The following is a 21,083-nucleotide window of genomic DNA, read 5'->3' as shown; positions in this document are numbered from 1 at the left end:
AGAGGCCCTGAGTTCCCTTCTCAACACTCATGTCAGATAGTTCACAACCAATGAGATCTGACAACTCTAGCCCCCTGGTCATCTGTGCTGATATGTATACATATACACATACAGATACATAGATATATGCAATAAACATAATTCAAAATTAAAAAATTTGCAAATCAACGTTGAAAACAGAAGACTTAAAACTTTTAGAGACAACATTAAAAATCTCTTGTGAATAACCACTAAATACATAGTCAGTTACTCAGATACTTAAATTTCAAAGACATTAAGAAAATGCAGATTAAGACATAAGAGCATACTTCTTCACACTCCTTAACATGGTTTAAGTTCAAAGAATGAAGACACCATAGTCCTTTGTTACATCTGAATGGCTACATTTCCCATATGTTTCTGGTGGGAAGTGAAGCAGCAACACCAGGATGGCAAGTATAAGGAAAAGTTCTCACCGTGTGTTCATCTTCAGTTTCCACATATACTTTACTCTAGATTCTTTATTCAGGACATACAAAAATCGTTAATAATGATACACATACAATTCCAATATGAAACACTTAAAACATGGCATTTCTATCTACTTATACAGTACTCAGGATCATATATGATGATTCAAGGAATACAATGACATTGATAAATCCCTAAAGTACATGGAGCTGTGTGAGAACGACTTGGGAAATAATGATGTGTACATGAGCATTTTAGTAGATGCATATGTTTACGTTTAATATCAACTCTACACTATATATACATGAATGACAACATATAACAATATCATGTCTTAATTAAACTTAATTACAGTAAAATGTTTACACAATATGATTCTTATTAAATTAATTAAAAGTTAATACAAAGTAACATAATGATATAATGGGAATAATGGTTTTCTTTTGGGTAAGGAAAGTGATATTGAGTATCATGGAGTCTTTCAGAGGAGTCAAACTTTTTTGATACTGATGGTATTCTGAGAACATGGGTGTATTTTCTTCAAATGCCATGTGTTATACACCTACAACTTGGATATGATTCTCTAGTTAACTCTATTAAACTCTAGAAAAACTAAAAATACTGGTGTCTATAGCACTTTACATTAATATAATACTTGATAATACCAATAATTTGCAATTTGTAGTTAAATTAATAGTTTTAATATATCTAGAATAAAAGGTAATTTGTTATGCATACTCTTAAGCAACAGTTCTGTTAAGCTAGTGTCCCAGTTAGGTTTAATTGTCAGCTTGACACAACCTCGAGAGGAAAGCCTTGTAGCAGAATCGTCTAGATTTGGTTGGTCTGTAGGCATGCCTATCAGTGAGTATCTTGATTATTAATTGAATCACAGGCTCACCTCCCTAGATAGATGGTATGGGCGGTATAAGCAAGCTAGTTAAACAAAACAGAGGGGGAAGCAGTCAACATTCTTCTTTTGTTTCTGCTTCACAATCTTGCTTCAATCTCTACTCTGACCTCAATCACTGACAGACTGGGAGAAGATGGGTAGAACAATAAACTCTCTTTTCTGCTTGGGATGATTTTATGCAGAATGCATTATCATAGCAACAGAAAGGAAATTAGAACAGAGATTGGTACAGAGTGGTAGTCTTTGCTGGGACACACATAGTCATGTGTCTTCTTATGCCTTTGGATTATTATGTTGGGGGATTGCAAAGAGTTTTAGAACTTTGAACTGGAAATTCTTATGAATGCTCAAAACTTAAGAAGTTATTTTAGGAACTTGGAAGATGAATTATGGAGGTGTGTCTTGTGAGGTTTCAGAAGGGTGTAGTGACTTAATTAAGAATTGGACCAGAGGCCATTTATGTGATATACTGTATTGAGTCTGTGTGGGTTGTCAACTGGGACTGTAGAATCAGCTGTAATTAAAACCTGATCTTCAGGCCAGGCAGTGATCTTTAATCCTAGCACCGGGGAGGCAGAGGTAGGCAGACTCCTGAGTTTGCAGCCAACCTGGTCTACAGAGTGAGTTCTAGGACAGCCAGGGCTAATCAGAGAAACCCTGTCTCCAAAAACTGAGATCAAAACCAAAACCAAAAAATAGATCTGCATCATAGAGGTGAACTTGTTTTTCTCTTGGATGATGGGATTCTTGATCACCTGGAGCTGAAGAATCAGCTGTGTTTAAAAGGAATCCAGCCCCATTGAGACAATAGTAATGTATTTTCCTTAGGGTCAACCCACAGAAGCTGTAGTCCAAGCCGTCAAAACTGTATTAAAATCTGGCAGCCAAACTTGACAGTTTATAAGAGTCTCCAAGGCGATAAAAAAGTATGGAAGATGCCTGATTGAATGGGTCATGGGTAGGAACTTGATCTTTGCAGAATATGGCAGGTGAGCATTGGGCATCCCTTTGGAGAGTTCACGGGAATCATTAGTAAAGGTGCATCCTTCATTGTAATGAAGACCTAGAAAATTTGAGATACTGGGATTATGGAATGTCTGCCAAGGACAGTGGCAAATGTGGAATGTAGTTAGCACGAGACACTGAGACAAATGTGTTCTCTATATGGCAGAACTGGAGAAGGGGGATTGCTAAGCTTTTTGAAGATAGATTACATAGTAAGCAAGCCTCAGACAGTAAATATTGAGCAATAGGATTTGAATTTATACTGTTAGATATTTGGATTGGCTTTCGGCTCTTATGTTCTTTCATTTTGGAGTAAGAAGCATGTAATTTGTCTTCAATTTTAGAAGAAACCACTGTTAAAAGACTCTATCATCTATCTATCTATCTATCTATCTATCTATCTATCTATCTATCTATCTATCTATCTATCTATCTATCTATCTATCATCTATCAATCTTCTATCTATCTATCTATCTATCATCTATCTATCTATCTATCTATCTATCTATCTATCTATCTATCTATCATCTATCAATCTTCTATCTATCTATCTATCTATCATCTATCTATCTATCTTCTATCTATCTTCTATCTATCTATCTATCTATCTATCTATCTATCTATCTATCTATCTATCTATCTATCTATCTATCTATCTATCATGCACACAGTGTTCTGTCTGCATTTATGGATGCCAGAAGAGGGCACCAGATCTCATAATAGATGGTTGTGAGTCACCATGTGGTTGCTGAGAATTTAATTCAGGACTTCGGTAAGAGCAGCCAGGGCTTTTAAATTTTGAGCCACCTCTCCAGCCTTTAGGGTGTTAAAGGGGACTTTTAATGAGTTTTAGTGAGACTTTTTATACATTTAAATTTTCATGTAACTTTTAGATCTGTGTTTCATGTGATGCTAATATGCAATCTCACCAGCAGAGAATTAAGAGATTGTAGCTTAAAAGTGAAGTGTTTGTGTGTCAAGTTGACAAGTGCTGAAATATTCGAGTTAGCAAACTATTGTATTATCACGGCATAGGATCTCGTGAAAACAGAAGTCTCAATTGAATATTATCTATTCAGTTTGGTTATGGGTGTGTATGTGAGGTATTATTTTATTTGTTAATTGATGATTAGGACTTAGCCTACTGTGAACCTTGCCATGCCTTATACAAGTGGTTTGGGCCTATATAAGAGAGTGAGCAAGCAAGCCAATAACTAGCGTTCCTCAGTGGTTTCTGCCTTCTTATACCTTCCCTGACTTCCTTCAAAAACAAACTCTGACTGCAAATATAAGCCATATATTCTTTCCTCTAATATTCTTTTGGTAAGAGTATTGTATCACAGGAACAGAAGGGAATATAAAAGAGCATGGGAAAAATGAATTATGAGAACAGTACATAAGTTAAGACTCAGGTTCCGAGGTCTCAGAGTGGAGCAAGAACTCTGACAGAATCTGGGCTAGGGACCATGCTTGTGAAAACTCTGTTTGAGAATACTGACATCATTTTACTCTTGGTCTGAGAATTTTATTGAAGTTGAATTTAAAGATAACGGACTGCTTCTTTGTTGGAGGAAAGGTGTATGTGCAAGCTTAAAATTTTGGTAAGGAGAGTGTAGATTTTAAAGAAACATTAACTGTTGAGTCATTACAGAATGCCCTGAGCTCTGCACTGGGAAAATAGGGAAGAGTTTTTTTTTTTGAGGGGCCATGTAAAGAACCTCAAACATTGTAATCCAAGAGACCATTTTACGTCTCCAACTGGTGTCAGAACTTGGCATCGGCTTCTACATAATACTGGTTTTGATGGAATGAATGAAGTAAGATTAGGGGACATAGAGGTCAGTGGTAGTAAGGACTGGGGTCACTGAGAGCTCCTGAGCGACTGTGTGAAGAAAGAAAGGTGATGTCTTAGTTGCAGTGAAAATTTCAGGATAGTAGAGATGACGGAGCCATTGGACATCAGTCAAGGTGGAATACAGGCAGCAATGCATCTGGCCTAAGCTACTTATGTTTCAGGAATCAAAGATGCAGAAGAAAGGCTACTAGAGACGATGCTATCAGCTCCTGGGAACCATGTAGATCTGACAGAGACTCCGTGGAAGAGAAAAGAAGGTTAGTGGAACCACTGAAAACTTTTGTCATGAAATAAGGTTCCCAGAGAAGGAGGATCAAAATGAATACACACAGAGAAGGGGGAACAATGTCCTTGGAATGGTAAGCAAGGCATAGTGAAAGGAAACCACTTGAGGGCAGTCTACGTTCACCTTCAGGCATGCAGGAATGTTGATATATCTGGTAAAACCTGTCCTCACTCTTCCAGGGCCCTAAATGGTGGGCACAACCAGCTTGAATGTGATGATTCTAATCTGGTTAAGGCAAATTTAACAGGTTTTCTTAAGATTGCATATTTGTTTGCTAAGCAATTTATACAAGAGGTATTTTTAAGGTTATACACAAATTCTAAAGCCTTCAGCAATTAAAGGAGATTGGAATTGGGGTAATTTTACTCAATTATTGTAACATTGAGACAAAAGTGTTACAAACAGAATATTTGTACAAAATATAACCTTAATTTAAACATTGTTAAGTTCAGTGACCAAAAAAAATTTGACCTTTCCTTCATGGCCTTAAGACTTCCTCCAAGGGGTTGTGATTCTCCACAGTGGAAGCTATTCTGGCCCTGAGCTGATTGAATAGCCCTGTCTCATTCAAATTTCACAATAATAATTATTCTTTTCAACAGATATAATGTAAAGTATTCAATTGAAAATGTTATCAAAATTGCCCATATGGATAAAGACAAAGTTGTCTCTCATCCCCATTTCAGTATAGCAAAGCAACTCTCAACTGCTGCACCAGACTGTTCCCTGTTCTTCAGGCTCTCCTTGAAGAGCCCCTCTCTCCAACTTCCTCCTCAGGAGTGTCCTGAATGGCTCTCTGCAGACGCATCTTCAGAGTCTGCTCTTGTAGCCTGTGATGCCTAATGGAGCCAACAAGGAAGTAAATGATGGGATTGGCACAGCTGTTAATGCAGGATAAGAATGTTGACATCTCAAAAACATGGCAGATGTAAACTACCCCAGTCCAAACTAAGAAAAACCAGTAAATCCCATAGGACAAGCCAAAGAGCAAGAAGACCAGCACTGTGAGGGCAATGGTTATATATAGCCTGGTCACGGGTATCCGTCTTGAGTCACAGAAAACTCTGACGAGCAGAGTCAGGGTTGACCCTAAGAGGACTACAATTAACACGATTAACCAAGCAAAAGTGACGAAATCTAGCTTCTCACACCAATAAGGCCAGCCACATGCCTTCCATTCCAGGAGGCTCAACAGCAGGGACAAGGCCCAGAGCAGGGCACACATGACAGTTGATGTATGTCTTGGGCGTCTGCAACGATACCAGATCGGGCGCACAACAGAGAGACAGCGCTCAGCACTAATGGCGGTGAGCATGCTCAGACCTGCAAGGTAAGCAAAATTGAGCAAAATATTCAAAGAGTTGGGGATTCCAATGTAGATGCCATAGACATCAAAATGTTTCTCCAGGGAATATAGAGTCTGAAAGCAGAGGAAGAGGAAGTCAGCCCCGGCCAGGTTGAGGATGTAGACAGAGAAGGTATTCCTGTGCATGCAGAAGCCAAGAAGGAACAGCACTGTGGCATTTCCAACCAGCCCAACCAGGGAAATGATGACAGTAAGAATATTCAGTGTGTAGAACATTGTATCACGTGCAGAACAGTTTAAATATTGATTGTAGTCACTTTCATTCACTGCTGTGCTGTTAGTCCAGTTGTTAGCTGGGGTGGCTGAACCCATGCTTAGGAATTCTCCACTATTGTTCCTAAAATGAAAAACAAGACATGAGCATTTGCTGTATCCTCTCTGATTTTCAGGTTAACTCTGCTCTGTGGGCATAACTGACCCTAGTTCATGAGGAGGAGGAAACAGGCTTACAGATCTTTGTCAAACCTCAAAACTTTTATAAACTACTTCCAAATGACATTTTTATTGACTTGGACTACCTGCAAGCCAGGTCATCTACCCACACCGGAGTAGCTGATTGCTCCAGCACAGCCACTCAGCATCCCATGCTGTATCAGAACAAGACAGGGCTTTGAACACAACTTGCCTTCTGTCCTGAGCCTGAGGTTTCTCCTCAGGTGAGGCATATAGAAGTCCCAGCATGAACAATGGCTGCCGTTAGTCACTGGGAGAGAGGTCTTCAAATGAAGAAAAATGGAATCAAGTATGAGAGTCAAGAAGGGAATGGGCTGGTTACTATGACCTCTGTGGGACCAACCAGAGTGGTTGGGCTGGAAGGGCTGGTCACCATTTCACATTTTTGAAACTAGAAAGCAGAGAGGCCTTGAAGGACAGCAAGACTTCTCTGTTTTCTGGTACTATGTCACAAGTGTCTGACTCTCTACAGAGGACACAGTGGGCTGTTAAGAAATGTAACAAATGAAAGAGTAAGTGGGCAACAGCCTTGAATGTATTGAATTACACAACTGCTAAAACATGACATCATGAAGTTTTCAGGCAAATGGACTCAACTAGAAAAATTTCTGAGAGAGGTAACCCAGAAAGACAAATATGGTGTGTACTCACTTATAAGTGGACATTAGCTGTTAAGTAAATGATAACCAAGCTACAATTCACAGACTCAGAGAAGTTAGGCAAAGAGGAGGGCTCTAGGAAAATGCATGGAACCCCATGATAAGGGGAAATAAAAGAGAGTTTTGGTGGTAGACTGAAGACAGTTGTAGAAGAGAGCAGTAGGAATTAGGTTGGGTGTGGAAGGGATGTAAGGAGAGAATGCTGGGAGAGACATCTGTAGTTGCAGGCATTTGGTGGTGTTGCAGAAACTTGTTGCAATGAAAACTTCATGGAAACTCTGAAGGTGAGGCTGATGAGGACTCCTCGTAATGAAGGACATGGAATCTTAACTGGTTATCTTTTGTAGCCAGGCAAGGATAGTAGTCATGGTGGGGGGACTGGGTTGCATCCAGTTTAATTGTTGGCCATGGAGATTTGATGGAGATCCCTAAACACCTCAGATTGAAGGTAGAACAGGTTACTCTCTGAAAACTGACAGTGGGGCTCCATTGCCAAGGACAACATCAACACAGCTCTTTGAATGTAGAGAGGTCTAGCTGGTGCATACATGGAGACTTCACCCCTACGTTATCATCTCTCTGCTGTGAAAGGTACTCTGCAACTTACAGAACGTGAATCCTGGATACCAGCTCTGCCACAAAACCCTCAACCTACAATCGGTTCTGTCTGCAAGAAGTGCTAGGGCAATGGAGACCCAGAATTTGTGGGAGTGGCCAACCAAGTTTGGTTTTAACTTGAGACCCATGCCATGAGAGGGCCTACACTGCCTGGATGACAAGGAAGCAGAGACTGGATAGCCCAGAGACCTGAGGTACAGTCAAACATGGTAGAAAAAAAATCAGTGAAATGACTCCTAATCATATTCTGCTATACTCATAGACTGATGTCTTGTCCAGTCATCATCAGATGGGTTTTTTCCAGCAGCAGATTGGAGAGATGCAGAGTCACACAATCAAACAATATACAGAAAAAGAGTCTAAACAGAAAGTCTCCACTGGTTCCCTCTACTAGGAGATTTCAGAACTGCAGAGAAGAGGAGAAAAGATTTCAGGAGTCAATAGGAATGGAAGACATTGGGAGAACTTGAACCATCAAATCAACTTGGCAAGGTTAACATGGGCTCATAGAAACTGAAGCAGCAAGTGTGGGTCCTGAATAGGTCTGTACCAGGTCCTCTACACATGTGTTATGAATAATAGTTTGGTGTTTTTGTGAGCATTCTAACAATAGGAGCAGGTGTATCTCTGACTCTTTTGCCTGTTCCTGGGACTCTTTCTTCTATTGGATTGTCTTGTCCAGCCATGATAGGAGGGGTTTTGCCTTATTTTATTGTATTTTGTTTTGTCCTATTTGGCTGTCTTTATTGGAGGTCTGTTATTTTCTAAAGAGGAAATGGAGGGGGTGGGGATATGAGGGAAAGAGGGATTAGTGAGAGCTGAGAGGAACAGAGGGAAGGGAAACTGTGGTCAGGATGCCTTGTAAGAGAGAGGAATCTATTTTCAATAAAAAGAAAAGAAATAAATATAATAGATAAATGTATTAATGAATGAATCAAGAGCTCAAATGTAGTTAAAAATTTAAAGTAATCATTATACAAATGTCTTAAAACAAGTTCAATACCAAGAAACACATAAAGTATGAAGAACTTATAATCACTAATAATTTCTTCAGGGGAAAACTCTAGTGATTCTGAAGAATTTCTTAAGCTACAGAGTTGAATAATGACTTCTGTTATCATTCTGCAACCCAGAATGTCCAATATATAGTTGTGTCTGTGAGCCAGAAGAATTTCAGACATGAGGTTAGACATTTGATTGATGCAATGTGCATACTGAGAGCTAGCTGTGATTTTCTGTCGATAAAACAGCACAGGCCAATGAGATAGGATGTGTGGGCTAGACAAAAAGGGACTAGAAAGCACCTGGTTTTAGAATACTGTTCTATCCTCTAGGAAGATCAATGAAGATGTATGTGGATACAAGCGGGCCCATAAACCAGTACCAGCATGACTGAGTCAGACAGGATCACTTAGTGTTTTGCCTCACTCTAACCTGTCCATATTTTTTGATAGATTATTCTTACCCCTTCTGAGAGTCACAGAAGAATTCTGAGAGAGCACATATGCCCTGGTATTTCACTTTCCATTAGTACACTGACCAGTGGGATTTGAGTGAGGACTGTTCCTGTACCTGCTGCTTTTTCACCTGAACTCAGATGATCTCAGAGAGATCACCATGAGAACTCAGACAAGTAGAGTTCCCTGCATTAGCCCTCCCACAGTGACTGGGAATGATGTAAGATGAAGGTCAGGCCCAGTACGGTTGATCCTGGCTTGGGCTGTAGAGAGCTGACAATGAAAAAGGATCAGAACCCAACTGTTCAAACCCAGCGAGCTTCAGAAGCAGAAGCCTGAGAAGAGCAGCAAAGCATCCATTCTTCAGCTTATCAACGATGAAGGACAATTGTCAACATTTATTGTTGTGCTGTTCTGTACCTGGGTTATGCTTTTCATGATCATTTTTCCTCTTTGCAACATCTAATGTCACCCTACACACATCTCTTCTTCCAATCTTGTTGCTTCTCTCTTTACCACTAGGCACACAACTGTTTTGCAGTACTTTCTTAATTAACCTGAGCTTCCCTTGTGCGGGAGAATTGTCTGTAGTCTGTCAATCATGTTTTAAATAAAACGCTGATTGGTCAGGCAGGAGGTATAGGCGGGAAAACCAGACAGGAAGTGGAAATGATGCAAGGAGAGCAGGAGAATTCTGGGGAGGAGGAAGTTGATTCCTCCCACTCCTGCCCAGATCACTGAAGAAGCAGGATGTAAGCTGCCCCACTGAAAAAGGTACTGAGCCACATGGCTAACATAGATCAGAAAAATGGGTTAATCAAGATGTGAGAGTTAGCCAGTAAGAAGCCTGACCTAATGGGCCAATCAGCTTTATAACTTATAGAGATCTCAGTGTGATTTTTCTCTGGGACTAAACAGCTTGGGGGGTCGGGCAGGACAGAAAACCCCCAACAAGCAGGCCCGGCCCCCTCATGTTACACTTCCCAGTTTTCCTATATTATCATATCTCTATCAGTATTAGGGGTGTAGTTGTTTTAAACTGTTCTTCTTTTCTTTCTCATGCAAACATTCACTTGGCTTTTGTGTTGAGTTGGTCTTCTTTCTCCCTTTGAGTGTTATTGGGGATTGGGACCTTGAACAAAGGCTGTTGCTCACTCACCAAAGTGTTATCCAACACAAAGGGGCACAAACTGTGATCCAGAAACAAAAAAATTTCAAAGAACAACAAGCAATATGACTCTGCCAAAGGTTAATATCACTTCAATAATAAGTCCAAACGTACAAGACTGATGTAAAACTAGACAATGAACTTAGAAGTCTAAATTTTAAAATCATGAATGATTTCAAAGAAGTAAACAGGGTTAGTGACAAATTTATCTAAGCTTTAATTGATAAATTCATGTCTGAGATAGAGTTTGTGAAGGATGGGATGGACAAACTCAGTGAGACAAATAAAATACCCAAGGGGAAACTTATCTAGCAGATGAGATCAGGCAGAAAAAAGCTAAAGATTTTGAAGATATAGTTGAGAAATCATTAGATTTAGATTACAGTAAAAAAAAACCAGGGATTTTAAACTCACTATTGTAATCCTGGATATGGTGAGGTTGTAGCAAGAATGCTAGTCTGAACTTAAGGATGTACTGGAGAGAGTTTCCTGTGGGTAGGCTGCCCCCAAACCCACCCCTATCCACTGGACCCAGCAAGCTACTAGCTGCATCCTGCCCCAAATTTGCCTATTCTCTTGCAACCTTTGTGAAACTCTGAAAAACAACTTGCTATAATACAGAGAGGACCAAGAGGTGAGTGAGGAGCCAACCATCAGGACACCTGACTCTCTAGGACCTCTATAGAGGGGTAAAATTCCAGGCCCCTCCTCCAACTGCCTTGGTGTCTCTAGCCAGCCAGCAGGACAGTTTCCTGCAGGTAGGGTGCCCCAATACCCACCCCCATCCACTGCACCCTGGTAGTTACTAGCCCCATCCTGCCCCTAAACACTCTTATCTCCCTGCAGCCTCGGTAGAACTCTGAAACACAGCTTGGTGCAATACAGAGAGGGCCAAGAGGTGAATGAAGAGACAATTCCATAGTGGGTCAAAACCCTGAGCCCTTCTCCCACCTGCCTTATCTTATCTAGTCAGCTAGCAAGAGAGTTTCCTGCTAAGAGGATTAAGGGAAGAACTCTAAAGCACAACCTATGACTACACGGAGTGGACCAAGAGAGTGAAACAGGAGAGAAGACCAAGAGAGCAGGCTAAAGAAGACCTCAGTGACTCTCTGAGACACAGACATTGACAATACAGAGCAGACCAAGAACAATTCCCAAAGACTCAGACAGCCACTGCAAGTATCGAGCCAAGACACAAAAATACTGACAGCATCAATTGAAGCAAGAGATGGGTAGGCACCAATGCAAGAATTCATCCAACAACCTAAAAAGCAACATGGTAACACTAGAACCCAGTGGTCACACAACAGGAAGACTTGATCATTCTAACCTGAAGGAAGCAGAAAAACACATAACTTTATGAAGATGATGGACACTTTTAAAAAGGAAATGAAAAACTCCCCTAAAGAAAAGGAGAAAAAGAGAAACAAAAGTTGGAAAAAACCTCAAAGAGACCCAAGAAAACCAAGAAAACCCAAATAAGTGAAGCAAAGAGTTCAAGACTTGTAAACTGAAATAGAGGCAATAAATAAAATGCAAACCAAAGGAATTCTGGATAAGGAAAATTTAGATAAATAAACAGGAACTACAGAGGCAAGTATAACAAACAGAATAAAAGAGATGGAAGAGAGAATCTTAGGTGTTGGAGATACTATGGAAAAAATTGATTCATTGGTCAAAGAAAACATTAAATTCAACAAATTCTTAACACAAATCATCCAGGAAATCTGAGACACCATGAAAAGACTAAACCTAAGAATAATAGGGATAGAGGAAGGAGAACGCCAGCTCAAAGGCACAGAAAATATATTCAACAAATCATAGAAGAAAACTTTCCCAACCTAAAGAAGGATATCCCTATGACGGTACAAAAAGCATATAGAACACCAAATAGACTGGATCCAAAAAGTCCTCTCAACATTATAATCAAACTGCAAAACATGCAGCATAAAAAAGAATATTAAGAGCTGCAAAGGAAAAAGGTCAAGTAACATATAAAGGTAGACCTATCAGAATTATACCCAACTTTTTATTGGAAATGATGAAAGCCAGAAGATCCCGGGAAGATGTGCTATAGACTCTAAGAAACCATGGAAATAAGCCCAGACTACTATACCCAAAGCTTTCAATCACCATCAATGGAAAAAAGAAGATATTCTGTGGCAAAACCAGTTTTAAACAATGCGTATCCACAAACTCAGCCCTATGGAATGTACTAGAAGGAAAACTCCAACCCAAGGAAACTAACTGCACCCACAAAAGTACAGGAAACAGATAGCCTTCTACAAACAAAACCCCATAAAGGGAAACACAAACCACTACTACTGAAAAATAACAGGAATAAATAACCACTAGTCATTAATATCTCTTAATATCAATGAACTCAATTTATGTATAAAAAAGAGGCTAAGAGAATAAATTTAAAACAGGATTCAGTATTCTGCTGTATACAAAAAATATACCTCAACCTCAAAGACAGAAATTACCTCAGAATACAGGGTAGGAAAAGTTTTTCTAATCAAATGAACCTAAGAAACAAGTGGGTGTAGCTATCCTAATGTCTAACAAAATTGATTTCAAACTAAAATCAATCAAAAGAGATGGAGAAGTACACTTTATACTCATAATAGGAACAAGCCATCAAGAAGAAGAATCAACCCTAAACATCTATGCCACTAACACAAGAGCACCCACATATGTAAAAGAAACATTACTAAAGTTTAAATCACACATGAAACTCCAAACATTAATAGTAGGAGACTTCAACACTCCACTCTTGCCAATGAGCAGGTCAACCAGACAGAAACTTAATAGAGAAATAAGAGAACTAACAAATGTCTTGATTCAAATGGACTTAGCAGACATCTATAGAATATCCCACCCAAACACAAAAGAATATAACTTCTCAGCACTTCACGGAACCTTCTCTAAAATTGATCACATTCTCGATAAAAATGCAAACACCCACAGATATAAAAAAATTGGAGTAACCTTCTGTATCTTATCAGATCACCATGATTTAAAGTTAGAGTTTAACAAAAACACTACTCCCAGGAAGCCTACAAAGTCATGGAAATTGAATAGGGAACTATACCCCTGGGTCAAGGAAGAAAGAAATTAAAGACTTCCTATAATTCAATAAAAATGAAGGCTCAACATATCCAAGCCTATGGGACACTATGAGAGTAGACCTGAGAGGAAAGTTCATAGCTTCAGTGCCCACATAAAGAAAGCAGAGAAATCTCACATTAGTGACTTAACAGCACACCTGAAAGCTCTAGAACAAAAAGAAGCAGACTCACCCAAGAGGAGCTGAAGACAGGAAATAATCAAATTGAGGGCTGAAATCAATAAAATAGAAATAACAAACAATAGAAAGAATCAATGAGACAAAGACCTGGTTCTTTGAGAAAATCAACAAGATAGACAAACCCTTATCAAAACTAATCAAAAGGCAGAGAGAGAGAGAGAGCATCCAAATTAACATATCAGAAATGAAAAGGGAAACATAAAAACAGGCACTGAGGAAATTCAGAGAGTCATTAGGTCATACTACAAAAAACTGTACTTCACAAAATTGGAAAACATAAAAGAAATGGACAACTTTTGGGGTAGATACCATATACCAAAGTTAAATCAAAACCAGGTGAACAATTTAAATAGACCTATAAACCGTAAGGAAATAGAAGCTGTCATCAAAAACCTCTCAACCAAAAAAAAAAAAAAAGCCCAGCACTGCATAGTTTTAGTGTAGAATTCTACCAGAACTTCTAAGAAGACCTAATACCTATACTCTCCAAAGTGTTCTACATAATAGAAACAGTAGGGACATTGCCAAACTCTTTTTATGAGGCTACAGTTACCCTGATACCAAAACAACACAAAGACTCAACCAAGAAAGAGAATTACATATCAAATTCACTCATGAACATAAATGCAAAAATAATCAATAAAATACTGGCAAACTGATTCCAAGAACACGTCAAAAAAATCATTCACCATGATCAAGTCAACTTCATCCCAGAGATGTAGGGATGGCTCAACATATGAAAAATCTATCAATATAATCCATCATATAAATACACTGAAAGAAAAAACCCATAAGTTCATCTCATTAGGTGCTGGAAAAGCATTTGACAAAATTCAAGACCCCTTCATGATAATGGTCTTGGAGAGGTCAGGAATGCAAGAAACATATTTAAGCATAATAATAGCAATATACAGCAAGTCGACAACCAACATCAAATTAAATGAAGGGACATTCAAAGCAATTCCACTAAAATCAGAAGCAAGACAAGGCTGTCCATTCTCTCCGTATCTCTTCAACATTGTTTTTGAAGTTCTGGCTATAGCAATAAGACAACAAAAGCAGATCAAGGGATTTCAAATTGGAAAGGAAGAAGTCAAACTTTCATTATTTGCAGATGATATTATAGTGTACAAAAGTGACCCCAAAAACTCTTCAAGGGAACCCCTACAGCTGAGAAATACCTTTAGCAATGTGGCAGGATACAAGATCAACTAAAAAAATTAGTACCTTCCTATATACAAATACTAAAGGGACTGAGAAAGAATTCAGAGAAACATCATCATTCACAATAGCCACAAATAATATAAAATATCTTGGGGTAACACTAACCAATGAAGTGAAAGACCTATTTGACAAGATCTTTAAGTCTTTGAAGAATGAAATGGAACATGAAAAGATCTCCCAAGCTCTTGAATAGGAAAGATCAACATAGGAAAAATGGCAATTTCTACCAAAAGATTCAATGCAATCCCCATCAAAATCCAAACACAATTCTTCATAGACCTTGAAAGAACAATAATCAACTTCATATGGAAAAACAAAAAAGTCAGAGTATCCAAAACAACCCTCTACCATAAAGGGACTTCCAGAGGCATCATAATCCCTGACATCATGTTCTCTTACAGAGCTAGAGTAATGAAAACAGCTTGGTATTGTCATAAAAACAGAGACGTTGACCAATGGAATTGAATTGAAGACCAGGATATTAATCAACACAGCTATGATCACCTGAGTTTTGACAAAGAAGCTAAGATTATACAATGCAAAAAAGAAAGCATCTTCAACAAATGGTGTTGCATAATTTGATGTCAACATGTAGAAGAATGAAAATAGATCCATATTTATCCCCATGTCCAAATGGATTAAAGACCTCAATATAAATCTGACTACACTAAACCTGAATGAAGGGAAAGTGAGAAGTACACTTGAATGATTTGGCACAGGTGACCACTTACTAAATACAACCCCAGTAGCACAGACACTGAGAGCAATAATAAATAAATGGGACCTCCTGAAGCTGAGCTTTTATAAAGTAAAGACACAGTCAATAAAACAAAAGGTAGCCTATTGAATGGTAAAAGATCTTCACCAACCCCATATCAGAACAAGGATTGATCTCCAAAATACATAAAGAACTCAAAAAACTACACATCAAAATTTCAAATAACCCAAATAAAAATGGGGTGCAGAACTAAACAGAAAATTCTCAACAGAAGAATCTCAAATGCCTGAAAGACACAGAAATGTTCAACATCCTTAGCTGTCATGAAAATGCAAATCAAAACAACTCTGTGGTATCATCTTACATCAGTCAGAGGGACTAAGATCATAAACAGCAATGATGGCTTATGCTGGAGATGATGTGGAGTAAAGCAAACACTCTACATTGCTGGTGGGAGTGCAAAGTTTTATGGACACTTTGGAAATCAGTATGCTGATTACTCAAATAATCAGGAATTATTCTACCCCAAGACTCAGCAATACCACTCTTGGACATATACCCAAAAGATGCTCAATCATACTACAAAGAAATATGTTCCCAGAAATCCACAAGCATGACCCAACTAAAACCCTAAGCAATAGAGAAGAATGTGCCTGAACTGGCCTTGCCATGTAGTCAGACTGATGAATATCTTAAATATCACCATAAAACTTTTCCCATCAACTGGTGGAAACAGAGGAAGGGACCCACATCAGAGTGCTGTACTGAGCTCCCAAAGTCCAGTTGAAGAGTGGGAGGCATGAGAACATGAGTAAAGAGGTCAAAACCATAATGGGCATACACACTGAAACAGTCTACCTGAGCTAATGGGAACTCACCAACACCAGCCGGACTAGGAAGGAACAAGCATAGGACCAAACTAGTCCCTCTGAATGTTGTTGATAGTTGCATGGCTGGGGCAGACTGAAGGTCCACTGGAATTGGCACCAGGATTTATCCCTACTGCATGTACTGCTCCTTGCGAACCTATTCTCTTTGGATGAATACCTTGCTCAGCCTAGATATAGAAGGGTGGGCTTTGGACCTTCCCCAAAGCAATATGCCTTACCCCCTCTATGGAGTGGATGGAGGAGTGAGGGGAGTGGGTAAGTGGAGGGAATGTGAGAAGGGGTGGGAGTGGGAATTTGAATTGGGTATGTATAATGAAAAAAGTTCGTTTTCTTTTTTAATATAAAAACAAAGAAAATAAACAAAGAAAAAAAACCCAAAAATGAACTGGACTGTATTGTGAGTTCCATATCAGTTTGTGTTTTCGTCATCCTTTTCCAACCCAAACATCCATTATATAAAGGTATTTTTATTTAATCACAGGATACTGCTTTTCAGCTTTCATCTATGACATCAGCTTTAATGAAGATGAAAGTATCTGAAGAGGCTCAGAACAAGCTTCAGGTCTGAAGAAAAAGCTCAAAGACCTAGAAAAATAGTTACCATCCAAGGTCTTTGCAAAAAAATCGCTCAGTGAACTGCATTGAATTTACCAAGATCATGCCATTAATTTTTGAGCCTTAATTGCCCTATGAACACAAACTTTTCATTCAGGGCATTGCGTGGCACATCAGTCACTAAGAATAGTGAAAAATAAGTTGAATAAGCAGAAAACAATCAAGCTGGAAATTAGCAGAACAGTATAACTGTGACCTCTCACAGTTCTGCCACAATAGGTCCTCAGCTCCAAGAAACAGTGCCAGGAAGCCAAAATAGAACAAAATCAGCTAAACGTATTATGATTATATGTATTGTCCCTGCGTGTTAGTTAGCCTATGCAGATTATTCTTGCTCCTCACTGCACAGACTTCCCCTTTGCTCATGTGTTTGGACTACAGCCCTATTGGGGAAGATGTTCTGAAATTGTCACCAGTCACATCCTGTTACATCTCCATGTTTTATAGTCATAGTGAGTGGTTTGCTATAACTGAAATATCTGACCTATGCTTAAACCATTCACATTTCAAATATATTTGAAAAATTTTGTCACCAATCCTGTATGGAATTGACCTCTAAAGTAAGAAAGAATAGAAGTGGAATGTTGCACAATGAAAGGAAAGAAAAATTAAATCACGAGGCTCTACAAAAGAACAAATCTCATGAAGATAATAGAAACTGGAATTGGTAAAGAGTCAAACATTTTAAACTCAATAACTGAGGAAACTAAAATCAACACAAGAAAAAAAATGCAGTCAGTCCTCAGATCAACCAGGAAATTCCCAGAGTTACATGAGTTAATATGTGTGTCCAAATAGTAATCTTAAACATAAATGGTGTTAAATCATCACTTAAAAGATAGCCTTCATGGAAGTGTGACAAAATATCATCCAACTGATGACTGTTTGAAAGAAACATGTTTCACTGACAAAGAAATGCATAGAGTAGTATGAAGCATAATATTTCAAATTGATGGAAGATAGAAATCAAAATGTACATGTGCATAGCACTTTATCCAACAACTTTTGGGCACATATCCTTTTGGGCACAGCACAAAATTATGTTTTAAATATTGTATCCCATAAGACAGTTGTGGTGGTTTGAATGTGAGTGGTCCCATAGGTTACTCTTTTTAAATGTTTGGTCCACATTTGGTGGAACTGTTTGCAAAAGATTTTAGGTATGACCTTGTTGGAGAAGGAGTGTCACTGGGATTGGGCTTTGAGGTTTCAGAAGCCCATGACATTTCCAGCTCCTCTACCCTCCACCTTACAAAGGTGTGAACTCGCAGCTGTTCCTGCCACCAAGCCTTTGCTCTGCCATCATGAACTCTAAGCTTCTGGGACCATAAACCAAATTAAATACTTTCTCTTATAACTTGCCTGCTCATGGTGTTTTGCCACAGTAATAGAGAAGAAAATAGAAAATTTAATACAATAGTATTAGCAAATGCAAAACAAATTAAAACGTTTTATATCTTATGGCATCACAGTGGAATAAAAGTAAAAATGAACAGGCAAACAAACAAAAGCAACAGTAGACATATAAAATAATGAAGATTGAACAACCAGTTCATTTTCAAAATTATCCACAAAAAGGAAAGAAAAATTGAGAGGAATAGTGGGGTCAACAGGAGGTGGAGGTGGATGAGAAAATTAATAAGGGGTAAATAAGATCACAACAAATTGCTTATGTATATAAAACAGATAAAATAACAACAGTAATAGAAATTAGAAGCTGAGAAATATTATACATGGTAATAAAGTTATTTCCTTTATAAACACAAAGATGGTTCAACACACATGAAAAAAATCATAAATGTATATTGCATATACATGAAGTCAACCTTGAGAAATTATGCAGAAAATAATATTGTCAATTTTAGGATAGAAAATTCTAAAAAAAACTCAGAATAGAACTTGATAAGGTAACACAGTGAAGGAAATATATTACAGCTTACCAACTCCAGAAAAAATTTTCAAATAAAAACTGAGACTTTCATCCCCTCATCCCTGTTTTATTCAATATTGTACTTAAATCTTGACAAAAGCAATAAATAAAGAGAAAGAAAAGATCCAAACTGAAAATAAATGATTCACATACCTCCTTTTGCAGGAAATAGAATTCTTTACTTTAAAAATATGAAACTAGAAACATCCCATGCCATCAGACATTGAAAACAGAAACCCTCTTACATCCTCATGTTTTGTTTGTATGACATACAAATATTTTCAGATCCATGAGACCTTGATATTATTATAACTTTCAGAATAAATACATTTATACAGATCTTTTTCCTGATAGATTATGGCTTATGTAGAAAATAAAAATTAGTATGGGGATAGACAGTATGATAAAGAAATTCTCTATTGTCCTGAATGTTTGTACACAGCCCTAGTTATATTCAGAATTATTGATGAATGCCCAAGCACCTGATGTTGACCATTGAGGGAACATTGATAGAAGGACCCAACACTTTTTGGTTGGGTACTGATGAGCAGTTAGGTGCACAGAATGAGAGTGGGATGTGCATCTGAGACAACTGATCAGCAGAGGAAGGAGGAAGGAAGTCAAGGTGAGCTCTGAGTGCTGCTGCATGTCTAATGGAGGACTGCTAAGTGGAGTGCAGTAAATGAGAAGGACAGCCTAATAACACAAGCTTTCTCCATAGACTCTTCTAGAGATAGGATTTTTTCTGTGGTGCCAAAGTGTCTGTGTTGATTGTCTGAAGAGAAGGCTTGAAGGTGCACTTAAAATATGAATAGTAGTGGACATGAAGTTGGAACCAGAAGAACAGGACAAGCTCATATGTGAACTGAATGCATCAGTTCTTTAAAGTTCTTTAAATCTTTCCTATATTGTCACTTTGAATCCCACAGAGCCTCTGGTGAAAGGACAACTGTCTTTGCTAGTTTTCTGAGGATGGAATTGTTGCACAAAAGGATGAGTTATACCTAACTCTGACAGTCTGAATTTCAATCCAAAAGACTAGTACTGTGTGTGTGTGTGTGTGTGGGGGGGGGTGTTTGAAGAAGTTACAAGCTGATGTTAAGTTTTTCTTCAAATCGATCACTTCCCTACTTTTTGAGACAAGAATTCTCCCTAAATATAAAGTTCACAGACTCAGTCACAAACCAGCAAACTCCAGGGATCCTCCGGTCTCCGCATCCACAGCACTGGGGTGATGGGCGTGACTTTCCAGGCCTGGATTATTCTGGAGGTTGGAATTCAGGTTCTCATGCTTGCACTGCAGCTGCTTTACAAGCCCAGCCATCTACTCTGGGCAGGATCAACCTTCAGCAAATCCTTTGTAGACCACAACAAGTGTGCCTGCTCGAAGCGAATAATGAAAAAGCTCAGGAGATTTACCCACACTACAAGCAAGATAGCAGTCACAACTGTGGATGGATGAAAACTCTAGCTAATAATTTGTGTAACAGCAGGAGAGAAGTGATCAGATAGGGCTGAGAGTGGAGCTGACATCAGCTACAGTCAGCATAAAAATGGCGATGGTAGTATTCACCTGTAACCCCAGTGCTCAGTAGATGACGGCAGGAAGAACAGAAGTTTATGTTTTTTTCCCACAATGTAGCAAGCCTAAGGTTCTAATTTCTCTCTTAACTAATTACCTTACATTAAATTAAAATGGATCCCAGTTCACGTTTCTTTCTTGATCCTGATGTCAAAGAACTACTGGAAACTGAAGATTCAAAGATAAATGGATGGCTGCCACCAAGGCTGTGTCAGTGTATAGAAACTGTTCTTCTGTGTGTCTTCCCTACACTGATGTGTTGATGTGGCTGAGAGTCCTTCACCACAGCCTGCTGCTGCCCCTGTAGATCTGAGGGCCAGCAATGTCTGACTTGGTGCTGCTGCCAACACACACATAACAACTTTCTATCTTTCTCTATTTGAGTAGCCCCTCTCACAGTATAGCCTACAAGAAACATGTTTCCCTGTATGAATTTCGGTCTAATTTCATGTTATTTTCAGTCAGTATGGGTGATTCCTCCACAAAAGCAGCATCCCTAGAAGAAAGAAATGTGAACAAGACAAACATCACTCTGGTGGAGACGTGGGGAGAAATGACCTGATGACAGTTAAATCTAGAAACC

The 21,083-nt window shown here is 38.7% G+C and overlaps 1 protein-coding gene across 1 annotated transcript; it reads right to left on the bottom strand.

Annotated features, from left to right (window-relative positions):
* Positions 1-5,243: 5,243 nt before the first annotated feature.
* LOC125395598 (mas-related G protein-coupled receptor member B1-like) lies at positions 5,244-6,188 on the bottom strand. The gene has a single exon (XM_048427044.3). It carries the CDS (start codon positions 6,186-6,188, stop codon positions 5,244-5,246), a length of 945 nt encoding a protein of 314 aa, XP_048283001.3.
* Between the last annotated feature and the right edge of the window lie 14,895 nt (positions 6,189-21,083).

This window comes from Myodes glareolus, chromosome 24, assembly GCF_982192425.1.
Source record: "Myodes glareolus chromosome 24, mMyoGla1.1, whole genome shotgun sequence".
In the NCBI taxonomy this organism is placed as follows: Eukaryota; Metazoa; Chordata; class Mammalia; order Rodentia; family Cricetidae; genus Myodes; species Myodes glareolus.
The sequence above is the reverse complement of the archived record's forward strand: the minus strand, read 5'-3'. Positions and strand labels throughout refer to the sequence as shown.

Coding starts and splice junctions, on each gene's coding strand:
- LOC125395598 (XM_048427044.3), bottom strand. CDS start 6,188: ATGGGTTCAGCCACCCCAGCTAACAACTGGACTAACAGCACAGCAGTG.